Here is a 15,445-nt window from a genome sequence, read left to right as displayed (position 1 = left end):
AACAGAACTCAACTTGGGTCAGCTCACCTTGTTCCTCTCTGTCTATACCTGCACCCACAGTGAGGTCAGGGGGCACCCAAATGATTTCTGGGTCACAAACTCATCTCCTACCTGTGGCCTCTATAAAAAGTACCCAGGGAGCAAAACTCAGAATAGGACCTGTCACCATGAATTGTCACCCAGTTCATGTGGCTGTTTTTAAAAATGCAGTTGAAAATCACTGATTGGATCATGTCTATTTCTTAGAGAAGTATGAGATATTTTTTTAATGGAATCATTTTTATTCATTCATAGGTGAGGCAGCTTCAAATAATAATTAAAAGTGCTTGTTTCTTCAGTTTAAATGAACAAAATCCTCCCACGCCATCCCCCAAAATAAACAACCAAGTTGGTATTCATCCTTCCTGATCATATTTGTACAAGCGTTTGGGTGAGAGGAGCAGTTTGGGAGGAAAACTCGAGCACTGACCTACTGTTCTACACTAGGGTCATTTTCAGGAGACCTTGCAGCCATGCACCAGGGTAATATTTTTCATAAACTTTCAGGAAGTTGGACCAAACCCCATAAAGGTGCACTTTATAATTAAAGTTTTGATGTATTAATTAGACAATCTGAGAGCTCACTTGGAGATAAAAGGACACCAGATGTGTCAGGGAGAAAAAGTTGACGTGCTTTAGATAAAATTTAAAATCAAAAGCCCTCAAATCATCTTATGGTCTATTATAGCAGAATGATTGCTTAGTTCAAAGTCTCGCTGACAGTCTAACACATTCAGTTTGATCATTTAGGCTTAGAATAGTTTTTTTTTTTTCTTTCATATTTGCCCTTCCTTATCCCCAAATACGTTTTAGGTGATGAATGAATATACAGTATATCAAATGTCTGACGGCCGGTTCCTTCTCAGGTTCATGCCTTTGAGGGTCAAGTCCCATTTTTGTTCAATTCTCTGGTTTACAAGACGGAAAACATTCCTTCAGCTTTATCATTTGCAGTCCACTCAGGCCACGCTTTTAACATGAGCAAAGGCACCTTATTAATATTTATACGTTGTAAAATTTATTGACTTAAAAAACAAAATCTCAGTAAAATCGCACATGCCTGGAACTTGATATTTAGTGGTGACATTCTCACTTCTTTGTATGTATTACTAGTATAGGAGAAGTTTTTACTTCCTGCTGAGATGTATTGATGGAGAATAATGAAGTTAACAGTCAGAGAGAGCAAGTGAGCAGGCACGCAGGCATCTGTGGGTGAGATGAGCCCTTTAGACAGAGCGGGAGCAGTACCATTTCCTCCGTCCTTCCTCCCGTCTGTAAGGGTCAAAGACGAAATGGCAGGCATTGCACCCTCCAGGTGCTGAGCTGCTTTAGCCTCACCTTTGAAATCTAGAGCTGGGGTTCGTACGTCGTGATGTCTCCTCCCCTCTTGACTTCACATTTCCTCATCTCTAGTTCACTTCATTAATAAAAATCTCTTTTCTTCTTTTCTTAGCTCTTCCAAGACATTGTGAGCTAATTACAAGATACAAATCTCTGGAGGATAAACAAACAAACGTTTGGTTTATAAAGGGGGGGATGTCTTCAAACCAACATCTCAGTGTCCTCATGCCTTTGTTTTGTCATTACTGATCATTGTTGTGTTCAGCATTGTGGGTTTGATTTTCCTTTTTTTTTTTATCCAGATCCCCCCACAACTATCCCTCCTCCCACAACAACCACCACCACCACCACCACCACCACCACCATCCTTACCATCATCACAGGTATGGTACCTTCATTACCATTGAAAATGTCCTGATTGTATATTGTCTTTCTGGTATGTATGAAAAGAAGCCTACAATTTCTCTTCTGATACTCAGAATTTAATTGTTCCTTTAATTTGGAACTTAAAAGGCATTCGATGCTATATTCTGAACTTGAATCTTAAGGACGCCACAAACTCTTTAACACCCAGGCATTTAATAGGTATTTTGTAGCTTACACACAAGATAATTCCTTTCTTTCTCAGCATCAGTATCTAAAGCCAAATGCTAGGGGAAACGGAAGCGTGTCGACTAACGAACACGCCAGTAGCTTATACTTTACCCAAGTTGATGAAATGGTAAGTATTGTGGCTCTGGATCTTCTCAGCTTGACTCCATCTTGATCCATATAAAGGAAAACGCACACACTTCCTGGAACATGCCCATTTGGGCATGCTTGTCCTCTCTGCTCTGTGTAGTCAGAAGACATGGGAGTGAAGTTGCCGTCTTTTCGTTGGTGAGCCCTCAATGAAATGCTTCAGGGATGGAAGCCTGTGGCTTCATCTCTTTGGGGCCTTCTGAAACTTATTCAAAACGAGTTTCACTCTCTTATTTCTAAATATTGTTGAGGAAGGTGGCATGCCATCCATCCATCCATCCTTCCCTGGCATCCAGCAGCATTCTCAGTGCCTGGTGTTCTGGAAACCTTGGGAGTTTCTTCTGCCTACCAAGGTAGGAAAGCTAAGGCTGTACCATGTCAACCAGACTACAGAATTTCCTTAGCCAAGACCTTCCCTGAGCACGTCTACAGGTACCTACAAGTCAAAGTTAGTTTCTACGAGCAGTAAAAGAAAATTCTCTTTAAAAGACAACATTGCCACTTCGCTCTGCTATCAGATGAGACTGCTGGGTCTCTCTGAACCAAGGCCCTTGTCTCCAGTTGGATCACTGGTCACTTTACTTTTCCTCACTCTGAGGTGTAACTGCTCGGTAGCCCCCCAAAGCAGCCCTTCAGGCTGGCTTCCAGGAGTCAGTGAGAAAGAGATGAAAAACACCCCAAGTGTTCAAAGAAAGAAGAATCTTCATCCTTTTATGAAATATAAAGATAGCATTGTTGAATCTCAGATTTCTTCTCTTACCTAGCCATTACACTGGGAAAAAAAGAGAATCCTGAATTAAGCCACCATTGTGGATGTTTCTAAATAGTGGCTGCAAAAACTACACTTACTTGAAAATCCTCTGAAAATCCGTCAGTTGGTTTTTGTGTCTCCCTGTAAACTTAGCTCGCCTAGGCTGCTTCCTACATTCTCGTCTGTGTGTGTTTCTGTTGTATTTCTTTGTTAGTTCCTTCTGCTTCTTAGATAAATTCAGTTTTGTTAGCACAGCGAATAGATTCATCCCATCTCCTGTGTCATTAATAAACATAGCAAAGATGCGCCATCCTACCCCAATTTCCATTGCAAACATGCTGTCCATTCTTCATGCTAACAACTAGGGGTTTTGTTGTTGTTTTTCTTTTTTACTGTTTCCTCACCACTTCTTACTTCTCCAAGTTGTCAGTGGAATTAGGCTCACACTCTTGTTACCATACAGTTACCTGGGACAAACTCTTTGGACGTCAGGACAAATTACATTGTCTGATTCTCTGTTCCCCTTGCATACATCAGCCCCCAGCAGTTTGTTTGTCTTTGCAGAAGTTGCCCAGGTATGAACCAGCCTTACTTAACCTCTCATTTTAGAAAGTCCCATCTAGGTAGCTAGCCAAGTTGACATTTTAAGACTTTGGAGACCTCATTCACTCAGTGTTCAAATACATTTCTCTGTAATATGGAACAATACTTTTCATTTGTGCTTGGCCTCTCACAAGCTTAAACTTTCCTTCTTTCTTTCTTTCTTTTTTTTTTTAAAAGATCTTTCTTAACCCTCCCTGAGCTCCTCCCCTTCACCATCAATCTCAGCTCTTAATCCTTCACTCCAGACTAAAGCTAATCTCATGTCTACAAACAGCGACAACTCAGTGTTATCACCACTCCTACTGCAGAGACTTCACTAAGGAGGAAATTTTGAAAACAAACAATGCTATGTTTCTGTCCAACTCAAAGGTGTCTTCTGTAGGAACTCGTCTTGGAGTGCCTCTCTCTCTCTCTCTCTCTCTCTCTCTCTCTCTCTCTCTCTCTGTCACTGGCCTCTCAGCTCTCAGTAATGTAAGATGATCTCATAGATGTACTTTAGCCTCTTAATGTTAGCCATTGATTCCTCACTACACACATGACACATTAGTGGTAATGAATGTCCAGATTCTCACTGGCACACCCAAGAGTAGTTCAACTAAAATTGCTACTAAAACAACTTTGTACAACCCATTGCCTTAATGGATGTGATCTTACAGGCTTACAGTGTCTTAACAAGCAGTCTTAGATATATATGTTGTTGTTGTTGTTAAGTGCCGTGGAGTCGGTTGCAACTCATAGCGACCCTGTACAGGGTTTCCGAGGCTGTAAATCTTTACGGGAGCAGAAAGCCTCATCTTTCTCCCGCGGATATATATATTTATCTTGCCCAGAAAGTACACTCATGGAGTTTAACATTTGCTCCCTTCTTCAAACAGATTAAAGGTTATAGAGCTCAATGATTCTCTGCCCCATTACTAAAGATCCAGGTTATCCTCTATCTTTAGATTGGGACCTAAAAATTCTTCCGGACAGAATCTTGACAAATGGATAGCTAAATTAATTTCCACTCCTCATCTCTTTGCACGGTTTGGTACTTTACAGCCGCCATTAGCCTTAAAAGCTTCAACAGCCAAATCCAGTGACAGTGACGTAAATCGTCAGCTTTTAAAAAAAAAAAATGACCACAGTCGCCTTGTGTCTTTTCTCCCAGTCAGATGCAACACTTGAAACCCATTCCCCAAGTCAGAGTTTCATTACAAGAAAAATGTACAAATGCAATAGAAAAATATTTTATCTTTCATGACCAAGATAATCAGGTTGCTTCCCTTGTTAGAGAGGCCAACTGTCCTTCTGTTCAGAGTCACCTGACTTCTTCAGAACATGACAAAGCTTTATTCTCTAGAACTTTGAAAGAGAGGAATGAGTGGGAAGCTCCATCTGACTCTACTTGATCCACCCAGAATCATAGGCACCTTGAATGGGAGGGACAGGGTCCCCTCTACTGCCTGTCAGCCCTGAAGAGGGGGCACACCTCTATAGGTAGCTTTATCTACAGAGGAATTTGTGCAGGCTCTAAACCTACTAAAAGAAATATTGAATTTGCCATATGAACAATGATGTTGTGTGCCGTTGAGTTGGTTCCAACTCATAGTGACCCTGTATCCGATTTCTGAGGAGCAGCTGGTGGGTTTGAATTGCTGACCTTTGCAGTTAGCAATCCAGTGCTTATCCTTCAGTGCCACAGCAGGACTCCATGATAGTAAGGTACTAAAACATTTGTGTCATTAGAATCTCTTTGTAAATAAACAATTTGAGGGATAGAATTGGGATGGGAGCCATTTAGAACTTCATTGTGATTTTCCATAAGATTCCTTGGCGTCTCTGTCATCTTTCATATACATCAATTTCTTGCCTATATTTCTGTTTGAATTACTGCAAGTTCCCATCCCTTCCATTTTGTTTGTTTGTTGTTGTGTTTTGTTTTGTTTTAAATCACATCTGTTTGTCCATGTGATTTCTTTCATTCATGAAGATACATATTGTAATATAGAAGAGCAAACTGCACAACTGCAGTGCAAACATATACTAGGGAGAGGCTTTCATGTAGACTCCTCTCAGAAACCAACAGAGAAGAAAAGCCCACTGCCACACTAAGGGGTTTTGTTACTGTTTTGTGTGTTCGTTTTGCCGTTTGTTTTTCTTTGAAATCAGTTGACTTTCTGTATTGTTTTTAAATTAAGTATTTAAGTATTGTTTTAAAATCTGTTCCGACTCATAGTGACTCAGGGTCTCTTAGGAGTGGCTGGTGAGTTTACACTGTCAACCTTGAGGTTAGCAGCCTAATGATTATTATTATCCTGCAGCATCACACCAGGTCTCCAGAGTGTATTGTTGTTGTTAAGGGCCCTCGAGTCTGTCCTGACTCATAGCCACCCTATATAGGGTTTCTGAGGAGCAATGGTGAGTTTGAATTGTCGATCTTGCAGTTCAAACCAACCTTGCACTCCAGTGCCAGGCTATATTGTTGTTGTGGTTGTGTGCCGTGGAGTTGGTTCCTACTCATAGCAACCCTGTACAGGGTTTCCGAGGCTATAAATCTTTACGGGAGCAGAAAGCCTCATCTCCCATGGAACAGCTGGTAGTTTCAAACTGCTGACCTTGTGGTTCACAGCCCTATTCATAACCACTGTGCTACCAGAGCTCCTTGCCAGACTATATTAGATGTATATAAAATCACCTATTTCTATGACTGGCAATAGCTTTGGCTATCTGCCAATTGGATCAAGCTTTTTCCTGTCATCATCATATAATATCTTTCCCAGTGAATGGGGATATGGTATTGTACCTACCTGGGTGTGACTGGGGACCCCTGCTGGTGCAGTAGCCAAGCACTCGGCTGCTAAGGAAAGGTGAGCAGTTTGATCCTAGCCACTCCACAGGAGAAAATCGTGGCAGTCTGCTTCCGTAAGATTCTAGCTTTGGAAATCCTATGGGACAATTCTACTCCATCCAACAGGGTCACTGTGAGTAAGACTTAGCAGCAGCTTCCATACACAGTTCAGGCTGGAGGGAGTTCAACAGGTCGGTCACATTGTACATGTGACTGTCATCAATTAAAAAATTAAAACACCTTAGAATGAGAGATGACTAGCTATAACGGCCACATTCTGAAACACATTTAAAAATCCTTTCATAAGAATGAAGTAGGTCATTCCTGAATGAGTTTCTCTTTCTTTCCAAAGCACGTATCTAATTAAAAAGTGTGCGTTATTCCTTGGAAAAGAAAACAGCATGCTTTTTCTTCTTGGTGTCTGAGCCCAGAACCCAACCTACCTGGAGGAAACGAGTTCCACCCCTAGGCTCATGTAGGCATTTTGGCTTTCCTATTCCACTGTCGTAAGCTTTTATGTGTAACGTGGCTTGTTAGGTAACGTGAAGCAGCCCTTATCCTTCGGTAGCATTTACAGACTGTGCCAAGGCTGAGAAACACAGCACCACAGCACGCTCTCCATTTCCTGGAGGAAAAAGGAAGAAGTGAACCTATACTGTGTAGAGACCTTTCTCTGCTCCACAGAGAAGTAACTGGCTGTTCCCCAGGGCCCTAGCTTAACGATGCCAACTGCCTCCGTGCTGCTGATATGTGCGTGAATTTAATTCAACATAGAGTAAAACCTAAAACCAAACCCACTGCCACCTAGTTGATTTTGACTCTCAGTGGTCCTATGTAGGGCTTCCAAGACTATAAATCTGTATCGGAGAAGACATCCTCATCTTTCTCCCTCAGAACAGCTAGTGGGTTTGAACTACTGACCTTGTGTTTAGCAGTCCAACACATAACACACTAGGTCAGGAGAATCTCGTTTTACATAGATTGTTGTCGTTGAAATGCCATCATCTCATAGCAACCCTGTCTAGGGTTTCTGAGGAATGGCTGGTGGCTTTAAACTGCCGACCTTACAGTTCAAACTGACACTGCAGTCGAGTGCTTATCCTACAGTGCCTCACCCACAATATATGAAGCACTTTACTGGTGCCTATGGAGACAAAAGTCTCCTTGAGCCCCTTAAGAGATGGTTAGAGAGCTTAAGCTATACACAGTGGAATTCAATAGGAGATACTCTGCGGTTGGAGGTGATTCAGTGATACAGGCAGAAGGTTAAGTGAAGGTGGAGGACAGCGTCACAGGAAAAGTGGAATTTGCTCTGTGCCATCAAAGAATAAAGTCCTGGTGTGGTGCTGTAGGTAGAATACTAGACTGCTAGCCACAAGGTTAACAGTTCAAACTCACCAGCTGCTCCTTGGAAATCCTATACAGGATCCCTATGAGTCTAAACACATAGTTTAAACACTATGAGTCTAATCACAGTGGCACTTAACAACATCACCAGTGAATGAGTAGAATGTGGCTAACAGAGAATGGCATTTTGGAAGTTGAACATGAAGGTTCAACTGTATTTCAAGCATCTGTCTTCCATGTATGTATGTTTTGTATATATTTATGTTCTAGGCATATATTAAGCTATTACTAGAAAATACACGTTTTTCATCTTAAGAGTGTTTACTAAATTAGCATTTTTTCTAGAGTTGACATTTATTTCATTAGGACTATTTGTCATTCATCATATATTAACTATTTATCCAGTGCTTACTGGTATGCCTGGTGACACAAATATTATTGTTGTTGTTAAGTGCCAATAATTAAGAACATTATTAGGACACTAATAAACACTCATGGTACTGATGTGGCTCTGTAGGATAAGCACTGGAACGCTAACGACAAAGCTGGCAGTTCAAACCCATCAGCCATTCCTCAGAAACATTATGTAGGGTTTCTCTGAATCTCGGAACCTACTTGACAACACTTAACACCCACCAGTAAGCACTCAAGAGACATCTTTTCATCTCCCCTCCCCCAAAATACATGTCTCTTTTGTTTCCATACTGTACATGTGACTGTCTACATTTTCATTTTGCCCATGATTGGACATCTGTTACAAATACCATCATGGCCTGCCAGTTTTTTACCTTATTGATATAGGAGGGAAAGGGATAAATTAGAATACTGCAGTGCCTAAGATCACTTGAGTCTACTGTTTTGTTTCGTTTTTTTCTTTTTAAAGGAATAAGAGATGGACAATGAGTGAGATTCCCCTCCCCCCGCCCAATCCCTCTAGCCTCATTTCCATCATTTTATATGTTCCTTGTTTAAAAATAGTTCTGGCCATAAGGACTTGACATGTGTCCCTACTAACAGTCTGTTACTAATGCATATAAATAATATCCTGAATACAGGTTTCTCAGGACTCAAAAGTGATGTATGGAGTTATTTTCATTCTTAGTGTAAGGTAAACAAAAGACCATCCCCTCCCTCCTGTATGTAACAACACATGGATATTAGCTAGGACTTCTAGGGTCTCCTTGCTCTCTTCACCTCCACTACCAACAACAACCTCCTGGCAACAACCTTGCCTTTTCTTCCCTTTGCCTGTGTCCTCCCCTTTTCTGTCCCTACCCACTAACTTTCAAATACAATTGTTTTCCTTTTTTAAAGGAAACCACCATACAGATTCTGATTATTTGGCAGAACATCTGATTTGCAAATGAAAAGATTGTGAGGCACAAAAGTATTAGTGAACATTTCTGCAGACACTTTAACACAATTTGAAATTACTTTGAAAAAAAACCCCTTCCTGCTGTTCTGGGGCAGGTCCTCTCTTCAGTCAAAGGGAAGGTGACTTTAAAAAGTTACAGAGCCTCATGGCTCTGCTACTTGGGCCTTTTGGCTTTAGTTCTCTCCGTACCCACATCTGCTATCTGTAAGACACGGGAGCTTATTTAAACCCTAACGTGGACGGGAAGAAAATGAACCAGGAGACTAGCAGAAAGGAAATTTCAAAGACTAGTTTCCCAGCTTTTCTTCTTGCTCTCAGTAGTTTTCAAGTAAGCCAGAAAGCGAAAGATAGAAAAGAAGAAGAAAACTAACTAACATGCAATATTTAATATATATCGGCCAGCCCAGCACAAGGATGAAAATAAAATTGTCAGGGGAGTTCTGTGCCTGCCCTAGTGTCTAGATTTAAAGCAGCTGCATAACAAACTGAAGGAGAATTCAATTAAGAAAACCCATTGGCTCCTTATTGACTTTAGTTAAGAAAATAAACTGGAGAAAAGTGTATTAAAATATGTCTGCACTGCTTAGTATGCTTTCATTTAAGCTTCTGACAATCAAAATGGGAGAATTTAAATTCTTTACAATTAAGCTCTGCTTTTGAGCAGATTGGGTTCTGTGGGTTATTATGCTCTGCATTTTTTTAATGTACACCCTGTTATCCCTCACGCCACCCCCAAATGCAGTCTTGTAATGAATCTGTGCATTGTAAAGCCGGAGCACCACAGATCAATCGGGGAAGAAAAAGTATTTAAGGTTGTGAATTTAATTTTGTTCTAGGATTTTCATTTTCATTTATGGCACCCGTTGTGTTTGAGACCACGGACTAATTTATGGATTAGTTTTAAACCCCCAGTCTGTCACACTCAATGAACAATTCTGAGTTGGAGAGAAGCCATATGAAAGGATTAGAATGTGCCACTGTGGAGCTTACACATGACTGTTTCAACTAAATAATGCCCAGCTGCCTCTTAGACAGTAAATTTTTCTTTCTTTCTTTCTTTTTTTTTTTTTTGCTACTTGTTTAAATGGCTAGTGTCTCTAATCTCACACATTGTCAGAGCTTTTTCATTTTGTAAATATCTTGGTCTGTAACATGATGTATATATGATGTTTAATTCATTCAGGACCAGGCCCCATAAACTGCTGGTATGGCTGGGAGACTTAAGAAGAGAAGTCAGTATTAAGTGAAATGTGTATCTTTCAAATTGCAGCATAGTGCCCTTCCTCGAATACCTTGTTCAGTGATACTCATAAAACAGTTACCAAGGGACTATTAAGACTGTACGTACTTACTGTGTTTGCAAGAACATGGGATTGTGTTTTCGTTGACCGTATAAAATAAATGTACAATAAATTTGTCCTCATTGTAATTAAAATTGAAATAGAGACAATAGCTCAGCAAGGCCTTTTTAATTTATAAGCTACCAGCACCGTTAAGTCCGACTCAAATTTTTTTGACTTATTTTCTTTCACTTAGGCATAGTCAAAGATTATTTTTTAAAATGAGCTTCAGTGGGGAGGGGGAACTATCTTTGCTCAGGCAATTAGACACTCATTTTTCAAGTTAATTACAGCATTTATAACTTATATTGGAGATTTATTATTTGCCTTTTGCCTATACACTAAGAGTGTTATCCAACAATATGGTGACCCCACAAGTTAATTCACAGGGGTGGGCTTGTAAATTTATCCAGTCTGATGATTAAGACACTCTGATAAATCCTACTTCACAGAGCCACGCTCACTTCAGAGCCAGGGTGTCTCTAGTTTCTGCATGAAGTCATAATGCAATTAGGAAGCAGAATTAGTCTCTCATCCTGTTCTCCTGTGGAGAGCACCAAGTCCTTCTAAAGATTTTTTTTTCCCCTTTAGTTCTTTACTTGAAATGAGAGCCTCTGTGCAGATAACATACCAGATACTCTTAGAGAAATGGAATCCATGCTCCTTAAATATAGCCTCAATCTGGTTCCAAACTTGGTAGCCAACCTGTGTCCATGCGGCTGTCTCCTGCTCCATCGCTGATCCTGGGTTTGCCATTGCCAGCTGCTGTAACTGTGCGGTTTGACTTGAACATGCATTTGCTTTAAACTGTCTTAGAATGTTTTCCCTTCTAAACATCCCTATTTCCTCCCCTTTGGGGTTCAATTGGTGGATTTCCCATCCTAGGATGGGGAAGCAAGCTGCACTGTGAATTGTCCTTCATTTAGTTTTTGCACCCACATAAGAGCTGACTTCTTAGCATCACCTGGTTTAATTTCATCATAAAGCTGGCATAATGTTGTGTTGCAGGAAGACAGTAAATTGGGGTCATTGGTTAATGCTAAGATATTATTTTTGAGGATGGTAATCCTTCAGTTATACTCCACCTTTCTTTCGTTCATTCTATTATTATTTACCAGGTTAAAATCAAGCACATTAGAAGAGCTGCTACAAAAATAATGAGCCAACGTGTTTACTGCTTTCTTTTTTTTTTTTAATTTTGGAAAGGAGCCAATGTCTAGCCATAAAATGTCTTATTAACGTGCAAACAAGTGCTGTGTACAAATGTTCGTTTGATTTTTGCCCCCAAATTGAAATCACCTCAAACTAATGCTGAACTTGGGATATTTCAACTAAGGAGACGTGTCACCTGTGCCCCGCGAACCTGGGTATAGAGTGTTTGAACTGTACAAATTTCTATATTGTTCTTATTGTTATTTACGGCACACAGACTCGACGTGTAAGTATGGCGTTTATGAAGTATATGTTATGTTTTCCTTTCCTTCATCAATTTTTTTTTCCCCAGAAACTCAGCTATACGTTCTACTAAGGCACAGTAGCCCATCAGACTTCTGATTAAGTGTGGCTCCATAGAAGGGTTCTAATTTTCAATGGTATAGGGTTTTTTAATGGTGTAAGGAAAGCATTGCAACTGAAGGGGAACGCCAGTGTGAATTCACGTGCTATGTTTATAAATCAGAAGCACTGGGCTCATTTGTTTAAAAAACAACAAAAAAAAAATATGTTCAGCGTTCCAGTGCATTTAAACATTGCCTGTATCAAGTCCTTTGGCTTCTCCAGAGCTCATGAAAGTGATTACCCACCAAATAGCTGCGTGCTTTTAAAAACAAACAAACAAAGGGGGTGGTGGGGTGAGACAGGCAACTACTTGTGGTTTTAACCCAGAATCCCACTTCTGCCTCCAGAGATGACGCCAGGCCTTATTTGTACCTTTCCTTACTGGCTCAAAGCTGACCAGGGGAAGGAAACATATGTAAGAGGCGTAAAACTGAACATGAAAGTCTGACCAGATGGGTTGATGTTGAAATGAAGTTGGCCTGAAGAGTGGTATTAAAATGACTGTGGAGAAAGAATGTCATCGTGCATTTTGGTAGATATGTACCCCACTTTCTCTCGATCCAGAAATAAGAGATAGTGCCTTGATTTGGCTTGCTGGAACCCCTTGAGGAATTTACCTGGGAAGAGGAGCCAGTACAGCAGGCCTGGTTTAGAAACCTGGCAGAAGAAGGAGAAAAGTTGAACGGCATCAGAAACAAAAGACGAAAGGGCAGACCCTATTTTCTTCCAGAGCAATGGAAGAAGAGAGGGAAGAAACCGATTGCAGCCGTCGCAGGCAGGACTCCTGTCCTCTCCCAGCAGTGAACATGGTCCAGAATTGGGAAGAAAGGGAGTTATAGTTTGGGAGCGTCACATGATACTGAGTGTCATTCAGCAGACTGTGGATTTGAGCGTTCTCATGGAAGGCCTCTGCTCTGTGTTTGGAACATATTAAGAGCTGCAGAGTGAAGAATGGATTAGTAGGGGGTATGTTTGTGTGTGTGTACAGAAAGTAATCTTTGAAAAGCTTTAACGTGTTCATTCCCATGGCCTCCCCATTCATTGAACGTCCCAGCTCAACTCTTCTGCAATAACACACTGGATGGAAAAACTTGAGCCCTTATATTCATCTACAGTCATCTGAGTGTAAGCAGTAAAAGAATCCTCCAAGAGTGATGGATTCAGTGGTGCCTAACTGGCAGTCAAGACGCTGGAGTGCCCGGCTGGGTTGGGTCCAAACAAAGGCAATGTTTGAATGTATGAATCCATTGTTGAAGCAGCCTTCTGACTGAGCTTTTCTGTCGCAAATCTGAGCCTTGTTGCCTTAAGTGCTATGGAGCAGTCACTGAGTCTGCATTGGTGTTCCTCATCACTTTGCATGTTCCCCTGACGATTGACTACCAAATCTATGTGTCCTGGCAAGACCCCGAGAATCAAAGAATTTACTGTTTTCCTCATTGGCTCGCAGCTTTTGAGCTCCAGGCATGTCTTAAAACAGTGCAACTCACTTCAAATGCTTTTTGCTTTTCATTTATTATTGCTTGTCACGCGATGTTCTTTGAAAGCTTGCTCATATATTATCTGTTCCATTTTTTTTCCATTTTCCCTTTTTTTGCATGCCGTCCCTCCTGTTTCTTCCCTTCCTCCAATCCTCTGTTCCCGTCTGTAGACACAACGGCGACGACAGAACCAGCAGTTCACGGTTGGTATCACATTACTGTTTATCTACTTTCTCAGCGCTGCTGAGAGGCAAAGCAAGCCTGGGAAAAAGAGAAATGTAGTCTTCAAGGGAAACCATGTTTCAAGTAGACTGATCTCATGAATAGACTATAATTTTTTCAGGCTTGAAAGGATGTCAAGTCTTGTCATTTCTGTTGTGAGTTCAGTAGCCAGTTGTTGCTATCTGAGACCAGGTCTTCTCCCCATTGGCTGGAGTGGTATGATTTCAAGTTGCACATGGGCCTCCTCATTGAGAGAACTCCACCCATTGTTGAAACACATGCAACCTCCAAAAACTGCTATTTGCCTGGGAACCATAGGACCTAAATTGAATGTCCAGGTGCTTTCTTAATTTGAAGATGAGTCATTTGTGTTCCTTGGTAGTTGAGATTGAAGGATAACTCAGGGAGGAAGACTCCTGTATAAATTCACAAGGTGGTGATGGCAAAGACTATTGTCCTCCTTTATAAAAGTCAAGACTTCAATTCAGTTTCTGATTGTATTTAATAATCCCACAACCCATTGCCATTTTACCCTTAACCTCTACATGTTCATATAAATCTATGCTAGCATTTGGTAGGAAACATCTGCAAACCAAGAAAGACACTGTATGTACGTGTTAACAACATTAACTGGGACTCTTAAAAAAAAATGTGTGTGTGTGTGCGTGAGTGTCTTATAGGCAAATACTAAAATGTTGGTTACGACTTTAATCTAAAGGTGATTTAAAAAAAACAAAAACAAAAAAAAAACAACCCAAGTGAGCAAGCTTTGGAAGAATCAGCAGGAAATGTTCTGACCATTTCCCATTTTCACCATTGACTTTTGAGATTGGAATCAGTCTATTAACTTTTCTGTGTTTCTCCAATCAGGAAATTAGGATCATGTTTCATCTGTTTATTACCTTACTACTTAGCTTGAATCTAACCCTGGCGATACTGTATTTAGCAAAAGATATATTAATTAAATTAAAAAAAAATTTTTTTTAAACGAGCTTAATTTTCATAATTGAATCCAAGGGAATTATTTTGCAAAGTGCCTCCTTAAATCACTTCACATGTTGTGCAGGGTTAAAATCTATCATGCAAATGGTGAGAGGTGATCACCCAACCCTGTTCTGTTAATTCAACTTTTAGAGAAGCTTCTCTTCCTAGCACCTCCTGACTTCCTTAAATAGACCCAACGCCTTAAGGCTTATCAGCCGGAAATCTCTAAGCAAAACCTAGCCAGCCAGCGGGAATGGTTGTTGAAGGTCAGGCCTTGATGCTTGGTTGGTCATACCCATATTTATTAGACTTCCCAATGAGAAATTTGGGGAACACAAAACAAACTTAGATATAGAGCAACATTTCCCTTCCCACCTCACTCCCATCTCCTCTTCTCTCTTTCCTGCCATTGGCATAAAGGGGAAAAGTACATAAAATAAGGTAAAGGGCTAGGTACACTGACAATCATGAGAAATCAATTAGGTATAAAACTTCTGCTTTCTCAGGCAATGCTCCATGGTGCTTGCTGTATCTTGGCATTGAACTCACTCCATTAAGCTTAGTTATTTGTAGATTTTATCATTAATTGAGCACTTCCTGACTCTTGTTGATTATTCCCAGAGCATTAAGGTTATCCGAATGTAGTTGTAGAGACTTTGTTTTATATATATATATGTTGTTGCTGTTATGTGCCGCGTAGTCGGCTCTGACTCATAGTGACCCTGTACAGTTTCCGAGGCTATAAATCTGTACGGGAGCCGAAAGCCTCATCTTTCTCCCGTGGAACAGCTGGTAGTTTCGAACTGCTAACCTTGTGGTTCACAGCCCAATTCGTAA

At 40.7% G+C, this 15,445-nt stretch overlaps 1 protein-coding gene across 7 annotated transcripts in view; it reads left to right on the top strand.

The window, feature by feature from the left end:
* The window catches only part of CADM1 (cell adhesion molecule 1), a 470,209-nt gene that overhangs the window by 424,645 nt on the left and 30,119 nt on the right, over positions 1 to 15,445 (top strand). For 2 of the 7 annotated variants that reach the window (XM_006833841.1, XM_006833840.1), the window contains exons 8-9: positions 1,683 to 1,763; positions 13,573 to 13,605. The exons of 2 other annotated variants lie outside the window; for them this stretch is intronic. In XM_006833841.1, coding sequence (XP_006833904.1) covers positions 1,683 to 1,763; positions 13,573 to 13,605 — 114 coding nt within the window. The remainder of the gene's footprint in view (positions 1 to 1,682; positions 1,764 to 13,572; positions 13,606 to 15,445) is intronic. 3 more of the 7 variants (XM_006833842.1, XM_006833844.1, XM_006833843.1) reach the window with 2 other exon arrangements.

Source organism: Chrysochloris asiatica, unplaced genomic scaffold (assembly GCF_000296735.1).
Source record: "Chrysochloris asiatica unplaced genomic scaffold, ChrAsi1.0 scaffold00008, whole genome shotgun sequence".
Taxonomy (NCBI): domain Eukaryota; kingdom Metazoa; phylum Chordata; class Mammalia; order Afrosoricida; family Chrysochloridae; genus Chrysochloris; species Chrysochloris asiatica.
Note: the sequence above shows the minus strand (reverse complement) of the source record. Positions and strands in the feature narration are given on the sequence as shown.